Below are 20,110 nucleotides of genomic sequence, written 5' to 3' on the forward strand. Positions count from 1 at the left end.
GGTTGCTGGTCGCAGTTTTTTTTGATCGCTTTGATTTGATTGGCTGGTGCTGGCTGTCTGGGGTTATTGCGGCTGCTGTTTCTGCTGCCGTTTGTTTGTGGTGTGGGCGCCCGTGGCTGCTGGGTCTGGTGCAAGGGTGTGGCTGATGTTGTGACTGGTGGCAGCGCGCGCGCGTGATGGCTGTCGGGGCTGACGAACTGTGTATATGTATGTATATGTGTGTGTATGTATGTATGTATGTATATATATGTGTATGTGTACATATGTGTATGTATATGTATATATGTGTATGTGTGGGTATGTATACATGTATGTGTGTATGTGTATGTATATATGTATGTATGTATGTATGTATATTTCTGGGGGTACGCTCTGGGCCTGCCTGTCAGACGGGGGTCGACGCCTCAGGCTACTGCATCCGAACTGCGTGTCTGGAGCTCCTGGGTGCCGCTGTCCATCCCTTCCGGGTGCCCGTCTTGGTTGGGGCCTGTTGGGCCTAGTCCCTGCGTCTATTGTGGTAGCTTGGTGCTGCAAGGTATTCCGAGGTGCTGCGAGTCGGCCAGTTGCTGGGGTAGTGACCTTGTTTGTCAGCATGTCTGTGATCTTCTTTTAATTCTTTTTTTAATTTATTTATTTATTTATTAATTTTTTAATATATTTTATTAATATTATTTTTTTTATTTTTCCCCTCCCTCAGAGGGGGGGCTCGGCGGGGCGGTTGCTGGTTGTTCCATCTCCATCATTGGGGTCCCTGCAGGTGGGGTGGGTGGTTCCCGTGGCCCTGTGCCTGGGTGGTCCTGCGGCGGCCGATTTGGGTGGGGTGGCCGGGGGCTGGCCTCGCCGCGCTCTCCGGGGGTGGGGGGTGGGCTCGTGGGGGCCCGGTTGCCGGTGGGGCGGGGGCGGTCTTCCCATCCGGTTGCGGGGAGTCTCTGGGTCCCTCGGGCGGGGCGTCTCGCCTTTCTGCCCGTGTGGGGTGTGGTCTCTCGCTGGCTTGGGGTCTGGCTGTCCCCTGCTTTTCTCGTGCCCTGTCCTCTGCCGGGTGCGTCTGTCTGCGGCCTGCTGCTGGCCCTTGTGGGCGGTACGGTGGGCCGGGCTCTGGGGTTCTTGTCGCTGGCCGGCTTGGCTGCGTGGGGGCGGTGGTCCCTGGTTCCCTGGGCACCACGCCTACTGTTTGTGGGTTGGGCTCTCGGGGGTGATGGGGCCGTGCTCTGGCTCCCACGCACTCTGAGAGTCGAATGTATTGTACATACAAATTCACATATGCTCACATACGTACATAGGTACCTACGCTCCCACATACATACACAAATACAGTACATATTTACCTACCTAAAGTTCGTACATCCACACGCACATTCAATATACAAGCATACACATACACATACTGTACATATACATTCACTGTACAAACACATATACACATTCTGTACATATACATTCATTGTACAAACACATATACACATTCTGTACATATACAAGTACATATGCATACTTACACTCATGCACATAATCACGTTTCATCAAACATATATTAACGTTGTTGCCCTAGGGTAAACTGGGTGTAACACATGGCACACTGACAAAGCTTAACCTATTGTGATTATAACAATCTACAAGGTTAATGTAGGTTGCTTCTCTTACTCCCCCTCCATTTTTTCTGCATTCTTTCGTATCTCAAGTTATCATTACGTATATGTATTGTTGCATTTAAACAACTGTATTGTTGATAATAAAGGTAAATTATTGGTATTGTTCATTATCAATAGCGCTATTTCTATTGGTATTTGTATTGATCCATTTGTAGTGTAATAATGCTCATTGTCATTTCTGTATTATTTTTTATTTTTCGCTAACTGCTTATTTGCTATTACTTTTACCATCATGTTTGTACATGTCGTATTTGCTGATGTTGCTCTATTGTTGTTGTTGTTTGCTGTTGTTGTTTTTGTCTCTCTGTCTAATCCCCCTCTTGTCCCCACAATTTCCCCCTCTGTCTTCTTTTTTTTCTCTTTCTATCCCCTCCTGCTCCGGCCCGGCTGCATTAAATGATAATATAAATACATTTAATAAAGTCAAATACAAATAAGGCAACAAGAGAAGTATCCTACACTTCTCTTTTGTAAAGTAAATCTGAACAGCCAACATGGGCATCTACATCAACTATATGATTTGCCTGAGAAGCTGGACAGGACACAAAAAAAAACACAAAAAAAACATGCATTATCACGATAGGACGACAGCATTAGCATCTATCGTCAGCCAAATGCATATCCTTTATATTGTCAGATAGTGTTCAACCTTTTAAGGTTTAGATTAACAAATTCAGATTATGTGAAACCAGCTTTGTGTTGCCTGTGAACACTATCATCGATCGATCATCAGAGTTGGCGTTCTGCACATATGTCAGTCTCTACAGCGGGAGAAAACCCAAAGCGCATTTAATTCAAAACAGGCAGAACATACTTTTAACATCTTCAGAAACCTGTATTACACATTTCTAGGATGAAGAGGCCAGGCCACCTTTGTGCTTCAATAATATATTGTATAATTGACACATATCAAGGGTTTCTTGAGGCAACTGCAGAAATAAAGTTGCTTTGAAAATTATTTTAAAGCCTCTTTGGTTCACAGTCACAAACAATTGCAATCTGCAGTCTCTCAGTAAAATCACTGAGTCTCTTTACACTCTTAAAAAAATACATGTTCAGGTCTATTACTCTTTAATTACTGCAGTACTTGACTCAAACTTCCTCAGCAACCTAACATTTGTGTTGAGTGCAATTTTAAGTGATGCAGGTTAGAGCAAGCGTCACATTATTTCGTGTAAGGTACAGGTAAATAATAACATTGTACATGGAGAAAAGCCATATGTCCTAATTTAAATATCATATTTACAGTGAAATAATAACATTATAAGAGGTAAAGTAAGATGTTCCAGTTCAACTATCACATTTAAAGTTAAAAAATCTAACATTACAAGATGTTTTACTTTAATTATTATATTTATAGTTGAATAATAACATCACATGAAGAAAAGTGATATGTCCTACTTTGACTATCATATTTACAGTTAAATAATAAAACATTACATGAAGAAAAGTAAAATGTTCTACTTTAACTATCATATTTACAGGTAAATAACATTACATGAGGAAAAGTAAGATGTTCCAGCTGATGCCTGCTCAGTGAGTTGTCAAATTGGGTCATATGAGTTTTTAGAGGCATTTTCCTACTTTCAGAAATAACTCAAAGTCATTCCATTTCAAAAAAGCAGAGTTGTGTTATAATAGATGGAAAAATATTTCATATGTAGACAACCCTCCTCTACCTGCACAAGTCAGGAATGACTTTGATGGATAGTTGTGTTTTTAAAAGGACTCACTAAAAGTGGATCAGTGTGGGGTGAAAAAACACACATTCCCACTTTAAATCTGAGCAGTTAGAGAGGTTGCATCTAAATGTAGAGTAAAGCTGATATCAGTAGATTATGTCAGTAGATAAATACTCACGAAGGAGATACAGGCAGCAAAAAGCAGGATCCTGACGAGAAGGTTTTCAAACTGCTCCACCACCAACTCCCACAGAGACTTTCCTATAGCAAAATGCACACACCGTTATGGACTACATATCATGAAACAATATACATACAAACAAACCAACAGGAAATTGAATATACACAAAAAGAGTCTGACAGGAAATAATACACAACATAGCAAAACAAGACTATAAGTCAAAAACTCAATCATATTAGATTATAGTGCAATTTTTATCTTTACTGGAATTTTCATCTAATTTGGAGAGGTTGACAAATATACAGAATTGAAATATATATATCATGATGTTAATAAACATACATTATGCTTAATATATATCATAATGTTAAAAATTTTTAGTAAGTTAAATATAAGTTAATAAACATACAGTATGTTAAATATATATAATAACGTTCATAAAGACAAAATATGATAGATGTATACGTATACAATGTTAATAAACATACAGCATGTTAAATACATATCATAATCTTAATATTCAGTATGTAACTATATAACTAATAATGTTCATAAAGCTAAAGTATGTTAGATAAATTGTATTTTCCAGACTATAAACCACTACTTTTTTCTTACGCTTTGAACCCTGCGGCTTATAAAACGGTGCGGCTAATTTAGGGATTTTTCTTTGTTAATGGCCTAATTTTGTATTCAACAAATAGTTTTCATAAAACACAGAGAGAGACAATTAAAAAGTGTGTTATTGTTTGTTCAATGGTGCCATCTTTTAGACGAGTTTGCTCACTGCATGTGCTGGGGGTTGAAAATGTACGTCCTGTTTTAGGCCTGAACTGGAAGTATATCTTGTTTTGGCTAATATTTGTCTATAGCGTTTCTGCTCGAAAGGATTCTTCAGTCATTACTTCAAGCAACATTTGTAAGTTTGACAATATACTAAAACAATGCATACTTACTAAAACGTCCCATGTGATGTCTGTAGGAGTGTTTATACATGTATTTGTATGCGCTATCGTAAAGTAATCAAGCTAGTGTCGTTAGCATTAGCCAATATGCTAACACGTTTGCAAGTGTCTTGGTTAGTATATATTTAAAAAAAATAAATAAAAAAAACACATTTAAAGGGGAACTGCATTTTTATTGAAATTTTGCTTATGGTTCACAATCATTATGAAAGACATGACGACGGACGTATTTTTTTTAATGCATTCTAAATACAGTATTAAATAAATTCAATCAAAAGTCCGCTTACAACAGAGCTAATGGGAGACCGTCCTGCTTGCCTATAAAGCCAATAAAAAAAACATCCAAACACCTCAATCAAGGTTTTATATACACACATATGTAATGTAGTAACGGGCACATTTGTAATAACATTTGATATTTACGTATTCTGATCATTTGAAGCATACGCAGCGCAATATTGTCAAAAACGCATCACAACGTTCAATTTTTTTTTAACATCACTGGTTATTACTCACTGCATACTTTATGAGAGCCAACAAACATAATAAAACATTACTTACTGTAGAAGGTCTGCTGTCACTAGAATGCCAACTGCTAGGATGTTCATAATTTCCCATTTAGATGGGGGATGGAACCAATCATCTTTTTGTGTCGCTATCGCCATTTACGGGTCTAATTTGGCTGTCAAAATGTACCAACTTGTCGGAATACGTCCTCAGTCTTTTTCTATCCAGATGAAAGGCATGATCTACATTAAACTTCCGGGGGGGAGCATAATATGAACATGAAGCAGCAGACCACTCAATGTTGTAAACATCGGCAAACACGATAGTGATCACGGCGTCGTTATAAATAGATGGTCTGCGTTAGCGTTTATAATAACAATATCATTAATACTTGGATAATATTTAAGTCACGAAATGTAGATAGAGTATTGTTGGCGGTTTTTAGATGGTTATTTATTGGGTTTTATGGGTGGTATAGAGGACCTCCCAATGGCTTTGCTGTAAGTGGACTTTTATTTACGTTTATTTACAAGTTAGAATGCATTAAAAAATCATGTATTTCCTAATGATTGTGAACGATAGGCAAAATTTAAAAAAAAGTGCAGTTCCCCTTTTTAGCAAGGTGTGTTTTGATCCCACGCAGACGCGGAGCAATGGAGGGGACGTCAGAAGGCGACTAGAGACGGACCTGTCAGCGGAGGCTTTATTGCTTCAATGCAACTATATGGATTATTTTATTACTTACATTTTTCTTTCACTTGACATAATTAATATAGGCCTGTGGATTATTGGATGGCTAGGATGAAGGGAGGTAGCGTCGGTTGTGAGCAAAGCACGTTCACTTCAAACTGACACTAACTTCTATTAGCGTGCGTGATGTAAATAAGGAAATATTGTTGAGTTACAACTTTGTGTGCTTCTTATTTGTGGTTATGCCAAGCTGATTTTATATGCGTAGCTGCAGCAGCTGAAGTCAATGTGACAGCGTGTCATAATTACGACGGTCAGCTGGATAAAAAAATGACCGATATCCGTATCATTTGTCCAGAATCTTAATGGTCCCACTGGACCGACTCAATTAGGAACCGGTACCAAAAAATATGGTACTAGGTATACATCGCTAATTGTAACTAATCATCATTAACTTTTTTTTAAACTTTGATTCAGCCGATTAAAATTTATATATAGCCAGTTTGTATTTGTCACCGATTCTGTTCATAACTTTTATGGACAGAATTTGTAGGCTCAGTCAGGGCGTTGAGGGGATATGGTTTGGTGGCTGCAAGATTAGGTCTCTGCTTTTTGCAGATGATGTGGTCCTGATGGCTTCATCTGGCCAGGATCTTCAGCTCTCACGGTATGGAGGAGACCCTGCCCCAAGTGGAGGAGTTCAAGTACCTCAGAGTCTTGTTCACGAGTGAGGGAAGAGTGGATTGTGAGATCGACAGGCAGATCGGTGCGGTGTCTTCAGTAACGCGGACGCTGTATCGATCCGTTGTGGTGAAAGAGGAGCTGAGCCGGAAGGCAAAGCTCTCAATTTACCGGTCGATCTACGTTCCCATCCTCACCTGTGGTCATGAGCTTTGGGTTATGACCGAAAGGACAAGATCACGGGTACAAGCGGCCGAAATGAGTTTCCTCCGCCGGGTGGCGGGGCTCTCCCTTAGAGATAGGGTGAGAAGCTCTGCCATCCGGGAAGAGCTCAAAGTAAAGCCGCTGCTCCTCCACATCGAGAGGAGCCAGATGAGGTGGTTCGGGCATCTGGTCAGGATACCACCCGAACGCCTCCATAGGGAGGTGTTTAGGGCACGTCCGACCGGTAGGAGGCCACGGGGAAGACCCAGGACACGTTGGGAAGACTATGTCTCCCGGCTGGCCTGGGAACGACTCGGGATCCCTCGGGAAGAGCTGGACGAAGTGGCTGGGGAGAAGAGAGTCTGTGCTTCCCTGCTTAGGCTGCTGCCCCCGCGACCCGACCTCGGATAAGCGGAAGAAGATGGATGGATGGATGAATATAGCCAGTTTGATAATATTTAGTGATAGTAAAATGGGAAAGCAGCTGAAGTTTATCAAAACTAATATTTTCCGACATTTTTTCAGGCAAAATCAGCTGATTGGGTCAGATTAATATTTACCTTCTTCAGCTGGGAGCTCTGGAGAGGTCACCAAAGAAGTCACCAAGGAGTAGGCAGAGACAAACAAGGAGGTTTTTGGGGTACAAAGAAAATGTTAGTTCATAGTTTCACATTTTTATAGTTATTAGGTTCATATTTTTACTGAATGTAGACAGTAAAAATATACAACATACAAATAAATGATGCTTTATTGTGATTAAATGTTAAAAACTGTTATGGTCTGTCATCACATCTTCAGTTAGATGTAACTACAGTAACTGTGCATGTCTCTATGCTGGATAGTCATTTGTGTTTTGGCATTTAATTCCTGTCAAATCCTTCTAGTTATAAATAATTACAATTTTGTAAATGCAGAATTGGATTTTTCATAGTCAAAACATATGTTGATGTGTAGAACACCAACATACAATTATTCCATAAACATCTACCTCCAACATGGTTTAAAACCACTTCAAAAACCAGCCATCTTGAAAAATGATGGCTTTGTTTTTCATCATGGGTACATTTCTGGTATCATAGGTCCTGGAGCACATGCAAAATGGGTTATACTTGTATAGCGCTTTTCTACCTTCAAGTTACTCAAAGCGCTTTGACACTGTTTCCACATTCACACACTGATGGCGGGAGTTGCCATGCAAGGCCCTAACGACGACCCATCAGGAGCAAGGGTGAAGTGTCTTGCTCAAGGACACAACGGACGTGATTAGGATGGCAAAAGCCGGGAAATTTGGTGCTTGTACAACCAAATGAAACATTTATTCAGTAATCTGCTCCACTAGGGACGGCGTGGCGCAGTGGAAGAATGGCCGTGCGCGACCCGAGGGTCCCTGGTTCAATCCCCACCTAGTACCAACCTCGTCATGTCCGTTGTGTCCTGAGCAAGACACTTCACCCTTGCTCCTGATGGGTGCTGGTTAGCGCCTTGCATGGCAGCTCCCTCCATCAGTGTGTGAATGTGTGTGTGAATGGGTAAATGTGGAAGTAGTGTCAAAGCGCTTTGAGTACCTTGAAAGTAGAAAAGCGCTATACAAGTACAACCCATTTACTTATCAGTTACTCATTTATTTATCAGTTATATCAGTAAAACACTCAAAGCCTGGCATGGTTTTCTCACACATAATTTTTTTTTTTTGTTGTGTTTTTTTTTCCTTCTACAGTTTGAGTATTGGATTACAACACCCACCACATGTGAGTCACTAGCAGAAAGGTTTTGTAGAACACAAGTCTTGTTGCTTTTTGTCACCACAGTTCCATCTTTTGCTTGTCGAGTCCAAGTAAAGCGCAACTAAAGAATTGATGTCTGATGAAAAAACTGACATACAGTATAAATAAAAATTATGTGTAGTATTTATGACAGTACACTTTGAATGTGCTGTGCAAATAAGCAACAAGTTTTCAGCAGCACTTGCTACACGCCAATGAAACGTGACTATGTGAGGGAAGGAGCTGGAAAGGGAGAGCAGTGTTATGCCAGGCTGCAGTCTTCCTTCCAAAAACCAAATCCGAGAAGTCAGTTTGTGATATGCAGAAAAATAAATATAATAACAAAAAAGTAATCTAATGTTATTCCAAGGTTGTGTTTTTGTTAGCTAGTTGATTAACATGGAAATGAGATGGTAACAGTTCTATACTTTGAATAGCTTTGGTACAATTTAGTTTGAAACATAGCTAAAATATATCTATGTTAGTGCAACATTTAATGGATACCTCAACCACAATAGTATGTACAGCCATGTGACAGAACATACTGAATTTACAGTATGGATGTTCTTACTTACAGTCTGCCCACATTAATTAAACTTTCACTGGGGCATAATAATAATATAATCATCATAATTACAAACCCCGTTTCCATATGAGTTGGGAAATTGTGTTAGATGTAAATATAAACGGAATACAATGATTTGCAAATCATTTGCAACCCATATTCAATTGAATATGCTACAAAGACAACATATTTGATGTTCAAACTGATAAACATTTTTTTTTTTGCAAATAATCATTAACTGGCGACTTGTCCAGGGTGTACCTCGCCTTCCGCCCGATTGTAGCTGAGATAGGCTCCAGCGCCCCCCGCGACCCCGAAAGGAATAAGCGGTAGAAAACGGATGGATGAATGGATAATCATTAACTTTAGAATTTGATGCCAGCAACACGTGACAAAGAAGTTGGGAAAGGTGGCAATAAATACTGATAAAGTTGAGGAATGCTCATCAAACACTTATTTGGAACATCCCACAGGTGAACAGACAAATTGGTAACAGGTGGGTGCAATGATTGGGTATAAAAGTAGATTCCATGAAATGCTCAGTCATTCACAAACAAGGATGGGGCGAGGGTCACCACTTTGTCAACACATGCGTGAGCAAATTGTTGAACAGTTTAAGAAAAACCTTTCTCAACCAGCTATTGCAAGGAATTTAGGGATTTCACCATTTACGGTCTGTAATATCATCAAAGGATTCAGAGAATCTGGAGAAATCACTGCACGTAAGCAGCTAAGCCCGTGACCTTCGATCCCTCAAGCTGTACTGCATCAACAAGCGACATCAGTGTGTAAAGGATATCACCACATGGGCTCAGGAACACTTCAGAAACCCACTGTCAGTAACTACAGTTGGTCGCTACATCTGTAAGTGCAAGTTAAAACTCTCCTATGCAAGGCAAAAACCGTTTATCAACAACACCCAGAAACGCCGTCGGCTTCGCTGGACCTGAGCTCATCTAAGATGGACTGATACAAAGTGGAAAACTGTTCTGTGGTGTGACGAGTCCAAATTTCAAATTGTTTTTGGAAACTGTGGACGTCGTGTCCTCCGGACCAAAGAGGAAAAGAACCATCCGGATTGTTATAGGCGTAAAGTTGAAAAGCCAGCGTCTGTGATGGTATGATGGTGTATTAGTGCCCAAGACATGGGTAACTTACACATCTGTGAAGGCGCCATTAATGCTGAAAGGTACATACAGGTTTTGGAGCAACATATGTTGCCATCCAAGCAACGTTCCCAAACGTTTACTGAGTGTTGTTAAAAGGAAAGGCTATGTAACACAGTGGTGAACATGCCCTTTCCCAACTACTATGGCACGTGTTGCAGCCATGAAATTCTAAGTTAATTATTATTTGAAAAAAAAAAAATAAAGTTTATGAGTTTGAACATCAAATATCTTGTCTTTGTAGTTCATTCAATTGAATATGGGTTGAAAAGGATTTGCAAATCATTCTTTTCCGTTTATATTTACATTCAACACAATTTCCCAACTCATATGGAAACGAGGTTTGTATACCGCCTCTAAAAAATACCGGTCCCCCACACCCTCCGCCCTCCCGTCGTCGTTAGGTCGTGTGATTGCTGGTTTTACGAGCAGACGAGCATGTTCGGCAGCGCACAATCACAGAGTACTTACAAGTAGACAATGTGTGGAGACAGAAAAGGGAGAACGGACGCATTTTGGTTTAAACACTGACGATAAAGGTGTAGCTATGACACTGAAACGCCCTCAGGAAGAGGTGCTTTAAGACATGGCTAGCTAGCTAGCAGCTAAAGTCCATCCGCAGTCTGCAGTGTTGTAGCTACTTCTAAATAACTAATCCTTGCCTCAATAGCAACAAATAAAGTAAGTTTACAAGTGTCATCCCTACAGGACGAGGAATAGCTAAATATGCTTCACTGCACACCATAACTCATAATTCATTTGCTACCACTTGTCCTTAATAATTTTGATAAAATAATAAAATGGAAAATGACACAATATGTTATTGCCTATGTCAGCAGCTTAACTAGGAGCCTTTGTTTGCTTACTTAGTGCTAAAAGAAAAGTTGTCTTGTATGTTCACTATTTTATTTAAGGATAAACTTGCAATAAGAAACATATGTTTAATGTACCGTAAGATTTTTTGTTAAAATAAAGCCAATGCAATTTTTTGGCGTTCCCCTTTATTTAAAAAAGTATCGAAACGTACCGAAAAGTATCGAAATACATTTTGGTACTGGTATCAAAATATTGGTATCGGGACAACCCTAAAATATATTAACCCTAAATAACTAATTTATGGAATAATGCTATAATTCAACATACAGTATATAGTATTACAACATTGCACAAAAGTTAACGAAACTACTTTGGAACATTATGACCATGACACAAAGCAACTGCTTAAGAAGCAAAAGACAAATATCAATATCTTCATCATCATGTCCACATGGAGAGAAGAGGAAGATGTGAATTCTCTGCAGCAGATACTTGCTGCTTATCACTCAGAGTCCTGAACCTCCAACTGGAAATAATATACTGTACTTAATAATGAATGAGAACAAACACTAAACTGTTTCTGCACCGCATGGCAGCTGTTGACGTGACCCAACATACAAAGAATGGAGAGGATGTGGAGGTAAAATTACAATTTCATTAGCAGAGTACAGTATGTACAAATGAACCGCGAGCAACATAACAAACATTTTTGTTATAGTATTACACCGGAATAAAAGTATACAACAAAGTCTCAAACCTGTGACTCATTTGTCGGCAGGGCAGAACAGGTCTTTTTTTTTTAAAACAAATTAAATATTTTATTTAGTTTAGTTTATTATTATTCTTCGGTCAATGGTCAACAAAATAAACAAACAGTTGTACATTCATAGATTGAAAAATAAAATGTTGCAGACCGAAAGGGTTTAGGTTGAAGTTGAACGCTTATTGCGCCTAACTCTATAAACAATGTCAAGTACAAGATGAACTTCCGAAAATTAGGAAATGTCCTTTGTACAACATATTATAAATACACATTATACACATCATAAACACAGTTAAATTATATAAACAGTAAAGGAATGTGAAATATCCTTGTACACGTGTTAAACCTTTGCACCAATTATATACTATATACCAAGGGTCCCCAAACTACGGCCCGCGGGCCGAATGCGGCCCGCCAGCGTCCAAAATCAGGCCCGCGGGAAGTCCCAAGTATTTAAAAAAAAAATTAAAAAAAAAAAAAAAAATTCTGTCTTTTTATTATCCACTTCGTACCGCTTGCTACTCACGGTGTCTTCTAGCCGCTCAGGCAAATCATATTGTCTAAAAATGCATTCTCTCATCGATAACGTGACATCATCGCGCGCGCGGAAAGTGCGCTATATATATCTAATATATATATATATATATATATATATATATATATATACTTCCATTATTATTTATATCTCATATTTAGTTTTTAATTAACATTGATCATAGTATAAACTACAGTGTTGATTCAAATATGATATATTTTTTCAAGACATTGGTCTTAAAGTGTTTTTTTAATGTGTGAATGGAACTGGAACATTTTAAGGAATCATCCAAGCTGTTCAACAGTTGAACCCCCCTGACAGAAACACATCTACTTTTTAAGCTCGTTCTTATGTTTGCTTTCTGAAAGCCAGCTGAACCTCTGAGGTCATAGAGATTTTCTCTGGATTTGAACCTCTCCTGTAGACACCGAGGCAACATGTGGTTATGAGCTTTGTACGTCACAATAGCAGTGTTGAGGTCAACAAGATCGTGCAGTTTTAATGTTTTTAATTTAATAAACAGAGCATTGGTATGGTCATGATAATCCGCATAATTTACAATTCTAATCGCTTTCTTTTGAAGTAAGAATATAGAGTTGATGTTTGATTTGTAATTGTTACCCCAGATTTCAACACAATAATTGTCATGTCTGTATTATCATGTTTTGTTTTAAGTCATGTTTTGTTTAGTTTCTGTCTTTTTCACTCCCTTGTCTGGTCACCATAGCAACCATTAGTTTTCACCTGTCACGTCACGCACCTGTTTCACGTTTTGACTCACACACACCTGTCACCAATCATGTCACTGTTATTTAAGCATACCTTGTTCATCACTCGTCCTGCCTGCATTGTCGTTATGTCACTCCGGTTCAGGTCTCGTTTTGACAAAGTAAGTTCCCATGTCCATGTCCTAGTTTTTGTTTAAGATTAGCCTCACTTGCGTTTTAGGCACGCTTGCCTCTTCTTTTTTTTTGTTGTTGTTGTATTGTTTATGTTCGCGGTAGTGCGTGATTTATGTTAAATAAATCCTAGCCTACCTTCACGCTGTTGTCCGGAGCCGTCTATCTTGCGTTGGAAGAACAACCCCCGCAGCAAGCTGCGACCCCCACATGACAATAATTAAGATATGGGAGTACAAAAGAATTATATAACATGTTAAGGGCCTTTTGATTTACAGAGTTTTTGATTTTATGTAACATAGCAATGATTTTTGCCATCTTTGTCTTGAGTATATTTATGTACAGTTTCCGATTTATTTTATCATCTATATATCCATCCATCCATCCATCCATTTTCTACCGCTTATTCCCTTTGGGGTCGCGGGGGGCGCTGGAGCCTATCTCAGCTACAATCGGGCGGAAGGCGGGGTACACCCTGGACAAGTCGCCACCTCATCGCAGGGCCAACACAGATAGACAGACAACATTCACACTCACATTCACACACTAGGGCCAATTTAGTGTTGCCAATCAACTTATATTCCCAAAAATGTTGTTGAATACACCCTTTCTATCTCTAGATCATCAATTCTTATATGACACTATGTTATTTTTCCTTATCCCAAAAATTATATATTTTGTTTTATTTAGGTTGATTGATAGTTTATTGGCATCAAACCATTGCTTTAGTATGTGAAGTTCACTCTCTACAGTCTCTAAGAGTTGGCCAAGGTCTTGCCCAGAACAGTAGAGACTTGTATCATCAGCAAAGAGAATACAGTTGAGTTTTTTAAAGATTTTACAGATGTCATTGATATACAATCAAATAAATGTTGGTCCCAGTACAGAACCTTGGGGTACGGTAGGGACGGCGTGGCGCAGTGGAAGAATGGCCGTGCGCGACCCGAGGGTCCCTGGTTCAATCCCCACCTAGTACCAACCTCGTCATGTCCGTTGTGTCCTGAGCAAGACACTTCACCCTTGCTCCTGATGGGTGCTGGTTAGCGCCTTGCATGGCAGCTCCCTCCATCAGTGTGTGAATGTGTGTGTGAATGGGTAAATGTGGAAGTAGTATCAAAGCGCTTTGAGTACCTTGAAGGTAGAAAAGCGCTATACAAGTACAACCCATTTATTTATCATTTATTACTCCATGTGTTATAATCTTTTTATCTGAATCTACATTGTTCATATGCACATACTATTCTCTGCCACCAAGATACATTTTCAACCAATCATGAGCAAAATATCTGACACCATACCTCTGTATTTTGTTTAAAAGTAATGTGTGATCGATGGTGTCAAAGGCCTTGCTCAGGTCAATAAAAATGCCAACAGCAAACTCCCTCTTATCAATTGCAGTGGTTACCTCCTCAACTATTTCCATCACTGCCATGGAAGTGGACTTGTTTGATCGAAAACTGTATTGGTGTTCACTTAGCAAGTGATGCTTATCAATAAAACTGTCTAATCTTGACACAAATAATTTTTCAAGGACTTTTGAAAATTGTGAGAGTAGAGAAACAGGCCTATAGTTGGTGAACTGATGCTTATCTCCACTTTTGAAGATGGGAATAACTTTTGCCGTTTTCATTTTCTTTGGGAAGACACCTTTTATAAAAGAAATATTGCATATATAAGTGAAGGGAACAGCTATAAAATCAACAATTTCTTTGATCAGAAAAAAGTCCAAGTCTCAGCAGTCTGTTGACTTCTTGTTTTTCTGAGAATTTACAATTTTTGTGATTTCACTTTCATGAACGGGGGAAATAAAAAAAGATTCTAAGTTGCTTTGAATGGTTTGTTCATTAAATTTGACACTGTTTTCGGGTTGTACAATGTAATTTGCTAAATTAGGTCCAACATTCACAAAGAAGGTGTTAAAAGCATCTGTTATTTCCTTAGGGTCATTTATAGTTTGATTATTTTCTATGAAATAGCTTGGATGTTCCTTATTTGTCATGTGTTTTTTAATGATACCATTTAAAACTTTCCATGTACCCTGGATGCTATTTTTATGTTGTTCTAATAGGTTACAGTAATATGTTCTTTTGCTGTGCTTTATTATTTGTGTTAACTTGTTTTTGTACGTTTTATATTTGTGTTCAGTTTCTTTGGTTCTGTGCTTTAAATGTCTTCTGTAAAGATATTTTTTCTTTTTGCAGGACTTCAATATTCCCTGTATGATCCACGGTTTGTCCTTAACAGTGCTGTCCTTAATGTCACGTTTTTTTTAATTGGACAGTGCTTATCATACAGTTTTATGAAAATGTTCAGAAAAGTTTCATATGCCTCATCCGGGTCTGTGGAGGTGTAAACCTCCCCCCAGTCTTGAGCACATAACTCAGACTTGAATGCTGCCATAGTTTCTGGTGTTTGGTGTCTAACAAATCTATATTGAACTGCTTTTTTGGTTTTTCTCTCATCAAAGAAATTGTGGAAAATGCTGAATACAGGTAGATGATCACTTTTGTCATTGAGTAGTAGTCCTGCTGTTATTTGAGTCTCCGGTTGATTGGTGAAAATGTTATCTATCAGTGTGGCAAAGTCTACTGTTATTCTGGTTGGTTTTGTGATAAGGGGAAAGAAATTATTGCTGTACAATCCTGCTATAAAATCGGTTGTTTTGGTACTGTCCATGGGGTTCAGAAGATTAATGTTAAAATCACCGCACACAATATGGATCTTGTTTGATTTACTAAACAAATAATCCAATTTTTGATTGAATGTGTCATACACAATCCAGGCGTTCTACAAACACAACTGACTTTTTTTTTTTTTTTTTTTCTACCTCAATTTCTACAGTTATACATTCAAAGACTCCAGCTATAGCAGTTGATTTGCTGTCAATCTTCCAACAGTTTAAATCTTTACTTACAAAAAGTGCTATTCCTCCTCCCCTTTTTCCAACTCTGTTTGTAGTGAATAATTCATAACCTTTCACAACACTTGTTCTCATCGAACCAAGTCTCTGAGACTGCAACAACACTAAATTTGTTGAACTGGCTCAGATATTCTCTAATATTGTCATAGTTTTTATACAAGCTTAGGCTATTAAAATGTATTACGGTAAATGATTGGTCCACATTCACACATTTAAATCGTTCATCTGTGTAGTACTCACAGTTTCTGGTAATATCTTTGTAAAGATTACAATCCGGATCTATGTCACTGCCAAACTCATTTGAATTGCAGTTGTAATTGATATTGACATAGAAGTCTAGTTGGATGTGATTATAATTATTATACAGTTCACTACTATGATTATTATCAGTATTTCTACATTCTAATTCCTTACCACCAACATTGGCAAAGATATTTTTTAATTCACTCTCCATTTTTTCTTTTTCTTTGTACAGATAACACATTTGTATCCACCTCCACTGAAACAGTTGCACTGAAACACACACACACACACAACTGACAATACTTTTACTCTATTATGAGCGTCCCAAAGCAGTCCAAGAGAAAACAAGTTTGTATTTGGTATTAGGTTAGTATTTATACGTGGTGTTGAGTATATGTCTTTATGATCCAAGGTAAGAAAAATTAAAAAAACAACAAAACTAGTCTGAGCATTCCAAAAATAAGCTCATCAAAAATCTCACTGTAGCTGTCCTCATCAAAAATGGAACGATCAAAAAATGAGCTCGACAAGAGTACAATTGTAACTCCAAAAAATGGAACAGTCGACATTATCTGAACTGTTCGAGGTCTTCAAGTTCTCTAACCAGTATCACTTTTGCTTTTTCCGGCGTATATCCATTCAGCTGAATGAAAACCTTGCCGTTTCTTGTCCTTGTGGCTCCAATCTTGTCCCTTTTCCTCAGGATCCGTGCTTCCCGTGCTTTATCCAATATTTTCTTGGTCAGATGCTCGTTGATATACACCGCTGATCCCTTCAACTTTCTTCCTTGTCTCAGTAGTTTATTATTTACTTTTTACAAAATAGTATATTATTCATTGCGTTTGTACAAGAATGAATGAATGAAGTGCATGACAATTCTTTTTGATTTTATGGATTCTTTGAGTCGTTCTTTTGCTTTCCGTGATAAAATGTGTGAAATATAAATATGGAAAAAGTATACAGCAATACTATGTGTATGTCTGTGTATCTGGTTTGTATAGCCTACAAACACACAAACGTAACTGTAGAGCAGCGACTGCACTACAGTTAGTTATGCTGAATTAGGGCTTGGCAATATATCGATATACTCGATATATCGCGGGTTTGTCTCTGTGCGATATAGAAAATGACTATATCGTAATATTCGAGTATACGTTCTCACACAGTTGCTTTTAGCTGCAGGCATTACACTACAGTCTCTTCTCACTCTTTGTTGTCTCCTTCTCACAGAGACTTAAAACAAGTGCACTTTCTTACATACGTCACGTGTGCAACGTCACACGCTCCCGCGGAGCAGACAGGTAGCGACATGGTAACGTTAGCTGTGATGGTAACGGTGCGGTAACAAATGAAGGAAAAATTAATTCCCAAGAAAAACAGCACGGGGTCCATCGTCTGGCGGTGGTTTGGCTTCAAGCGGGAAGATGTTGAACAATTATGCGGCAAAAGCGTTGCTACAAAAAGTAGCACCACTGCTAATGTAGCATCATTTGAAAAGTCTTGTACTTCCTGTTCAAAGCAGGGCTGTATGCTTAACTTTTTCACTAGGAGCTTTGGTGCTACCAAATGAAAAAAATTAGTACCACAGAAAAAATCTAGGAGCAATATAATATTGTCGTAAATATCACAATTTCATTATTAACACTCAACAATGTACACATGTGCACTCATACATATAAACACAATGCCATCATAAGTCCTACTGCAACCTTCCATGAAACACAGAACATCTCTGAACTGTGCTAGCGCTGTCGCTAACACCAGTGTACACATCCCAATATAGTTTGGCTGAATATCGATATATGATATTTATCCAGATATTTATTCTGTTAAGTGAAGTTGGACAGAGTTAAACCCAGTTGTTTTGAGTTGTTTTATTGAAACAAATACATGAGTAACTTTTTCTAAATGTTGAAGTTCGATTAAGGTTACACTTTATTTGCAGTATAAACAGTTAGCTGGAAAAAATCAGATTGGGGCCACTTTGGCCTGCTGTGTAAACCTAGTCTTAGGCTATGTCTACACTAAGCCGGATAACCCCTTAAACTAATAATTATTTAGCCTAAGCCCCGTTTCAGTCACACTAAACCCATCGTTTAAGGTAACCCTCCTTGGATAATTTTTTACGCAGGTATGTGCGCCGTGCATTTCTTGAATCTCCAGCTCTTAGCTTTGTATGGACTCATTGATCGTTTACAAACTGAGTTCGGAGAGGAAGTGACGCCAGAAAGACCGCGCCCCACACATGAAGTGACGTCAGAAAGAACGCGCCACAGCTAGCTTCATAACAACCAGAGCTAGCCACTGGAAAGATGGAGGCTAGTCATCCAGACATGCCTGTGTTTCTCATTCTTCTACACGTACAGACGCTTGTGGAAATCACACATGAATACCTTAAGAGAAAGCGATTGCAGCTATTTCAGATACAACACTTCTTAGATGGCAAGACAACTTTGAATGTCGAGGTCAGCTGTGATTCTACTTACCGAAAAACTTTGTCCATTTGTCGAAGGAGAGTAAACGAAAATGCGTTCTCCCGTGGATGTGATAAAAAAGGTAGCGTGTGCTTTGTATTACCTGGCCGACTGGCAAAGCAGACTGCATCAGTTATTGCCCGCCATGTATGTCGCGGACTCAACGTCTATGTCCAGAGTATATAAAGTCACCAAAAAGGAATGGACAATGAAGGTGAAGGCAAAAGAGTGAGGAGTGTCCTGATCAGATATCTAGATCCCTAGATTGATTGATGTAAAATGTTCTTTATCACATTGTTTACGTGTCCATTAAAGATTTTATTAATTTATGATGGCTCAGGTGTGATTCACTACAATAGGGCCCCATAGCACATTGGATTCCAGTTAATTGAAATACCACAACACTGGATATTGTTCAGATAAATTCAATTTAAGAACTTACACACAAAGCAACACTGGAGGTGACTATGACGTGCGCATTTTACGCGCATGTGTACTAGGTCGCGTTGCGCCGGCGGACGGAGGGGGGAGGGGATCTAAACGACCATTCTGTGTGTGCGGACAAGGATAAGGTTAGGTGGGATTTACCCTGGATAGTGTAAACGGGGCCTAAGTCGTGAAACACGGGAGAAACAATGTCTTAGTTGGAGGAACTGGTCAGTAAAAGACAGCATTTTTTAACACCTTAAAACTTGACACAAACTCACCACCAGAATCGTTCAGTGTCTCCTACAACCATATCATAACGTACCACCAAATTAATTCAATACAACATCTTTAGAAAAATAAGAATAAAAGAACTAGAAGTAAAATAGTGATTTTTAAAGGAGATTAGCTGTTTGCAACTTGCTCTCAGTTACATTTTTCAAACAAAAATATAAGAACACCCGATGCTATGTTATGTTACCATTAGTGGTTTAACAGAACAATGTTTTAAATTGTCTACTTTCTTTAATTTACCAATTATATTAAATAAAGATTGTTCATTGGTCTGAGGAATTTGTTTGCCGTTCATGCTCGTCACTCACCGCTGTCTTGCACACTTTGTACACACAGGGAGTGTGTGCACTAGAGATGCGCGGTTTGCGGGCACAACCGCGGAGTCCGCGGATTATCCGCGGATCGGGCGGATGAAATTAAAAAAAATTAGATTTTATCCGCGGGTCGGGTCGGGTGGTTGAAATAAAAAACAATTTGATTTTAAATAGATTCAGGCGGGTGGCAGTTAAACCAATTCGGAAATATATATACATAGTTAAATGTTGTTACCCACATACGAAAAACGAGCAGGCACCTGCTGCATATGCCACAACAGAAGAAAAAAAAAAAAGAGATGGACACTTTTACGGAGCGGAGAAGGGACGCCTCGCCGGGGTCCGGGACCGAGGCCCCTTCCCCCGAGAGGGCCCC

At 39.0% G+C, this 20,110-nt stretch overlaps 1 protein-coding gene across 4 annotated transcripts in view; it reads right to left on the bottom strand.

The window, feature by feature from the left end:
• atp2a3 (ATPase sarcoplasmic/endoplasmic reticulum Ca2+ transporting 3) overlaps positions 1-20,110 on the bottom strand; it is a 140,818-nt gene that overhangs the window by 85,188 nt on the left and 35,520 nt on the right. For 3 of the 4 annotated variants that reach the window (XM_061963122.1, XM_061963121.2, XM_061963119.2), the window contains exons 2-3: positions 7,117-7,134; positions 3,510-3,592 (exon numbers count right to left, since the gene is read on the bottom strand). In XM_061963122.1, the coding sequence (XP_061819106.1) occupies positions 3,510-3,592; positions 7,117-7,134 (101 nt within the window). The remainder of the gene's footprint in view (positions 1-3,509; positions 3,593-7,116; positions 7,135-20,110) is intronic. The other variant, XM_061963120.2, reaches the window with a different exon arrangement.

The sequence above is a fragment of the Nerophis lumbriciformis genome, linkage group LG09 (genome assembly GCF_033978685.3).
Source record: "Nerophis lumbriciformis linkage group LG09, RoL_Nlum_v2.1, whole genome shotgun sequence".
NCBI classification, from domain to species: Eukaryota; Metazoa; Chordata; class Actinopteri; order Syngnathiformes; family Syngnathidae; genus Nerophis; species Nerophis lumbriciformis.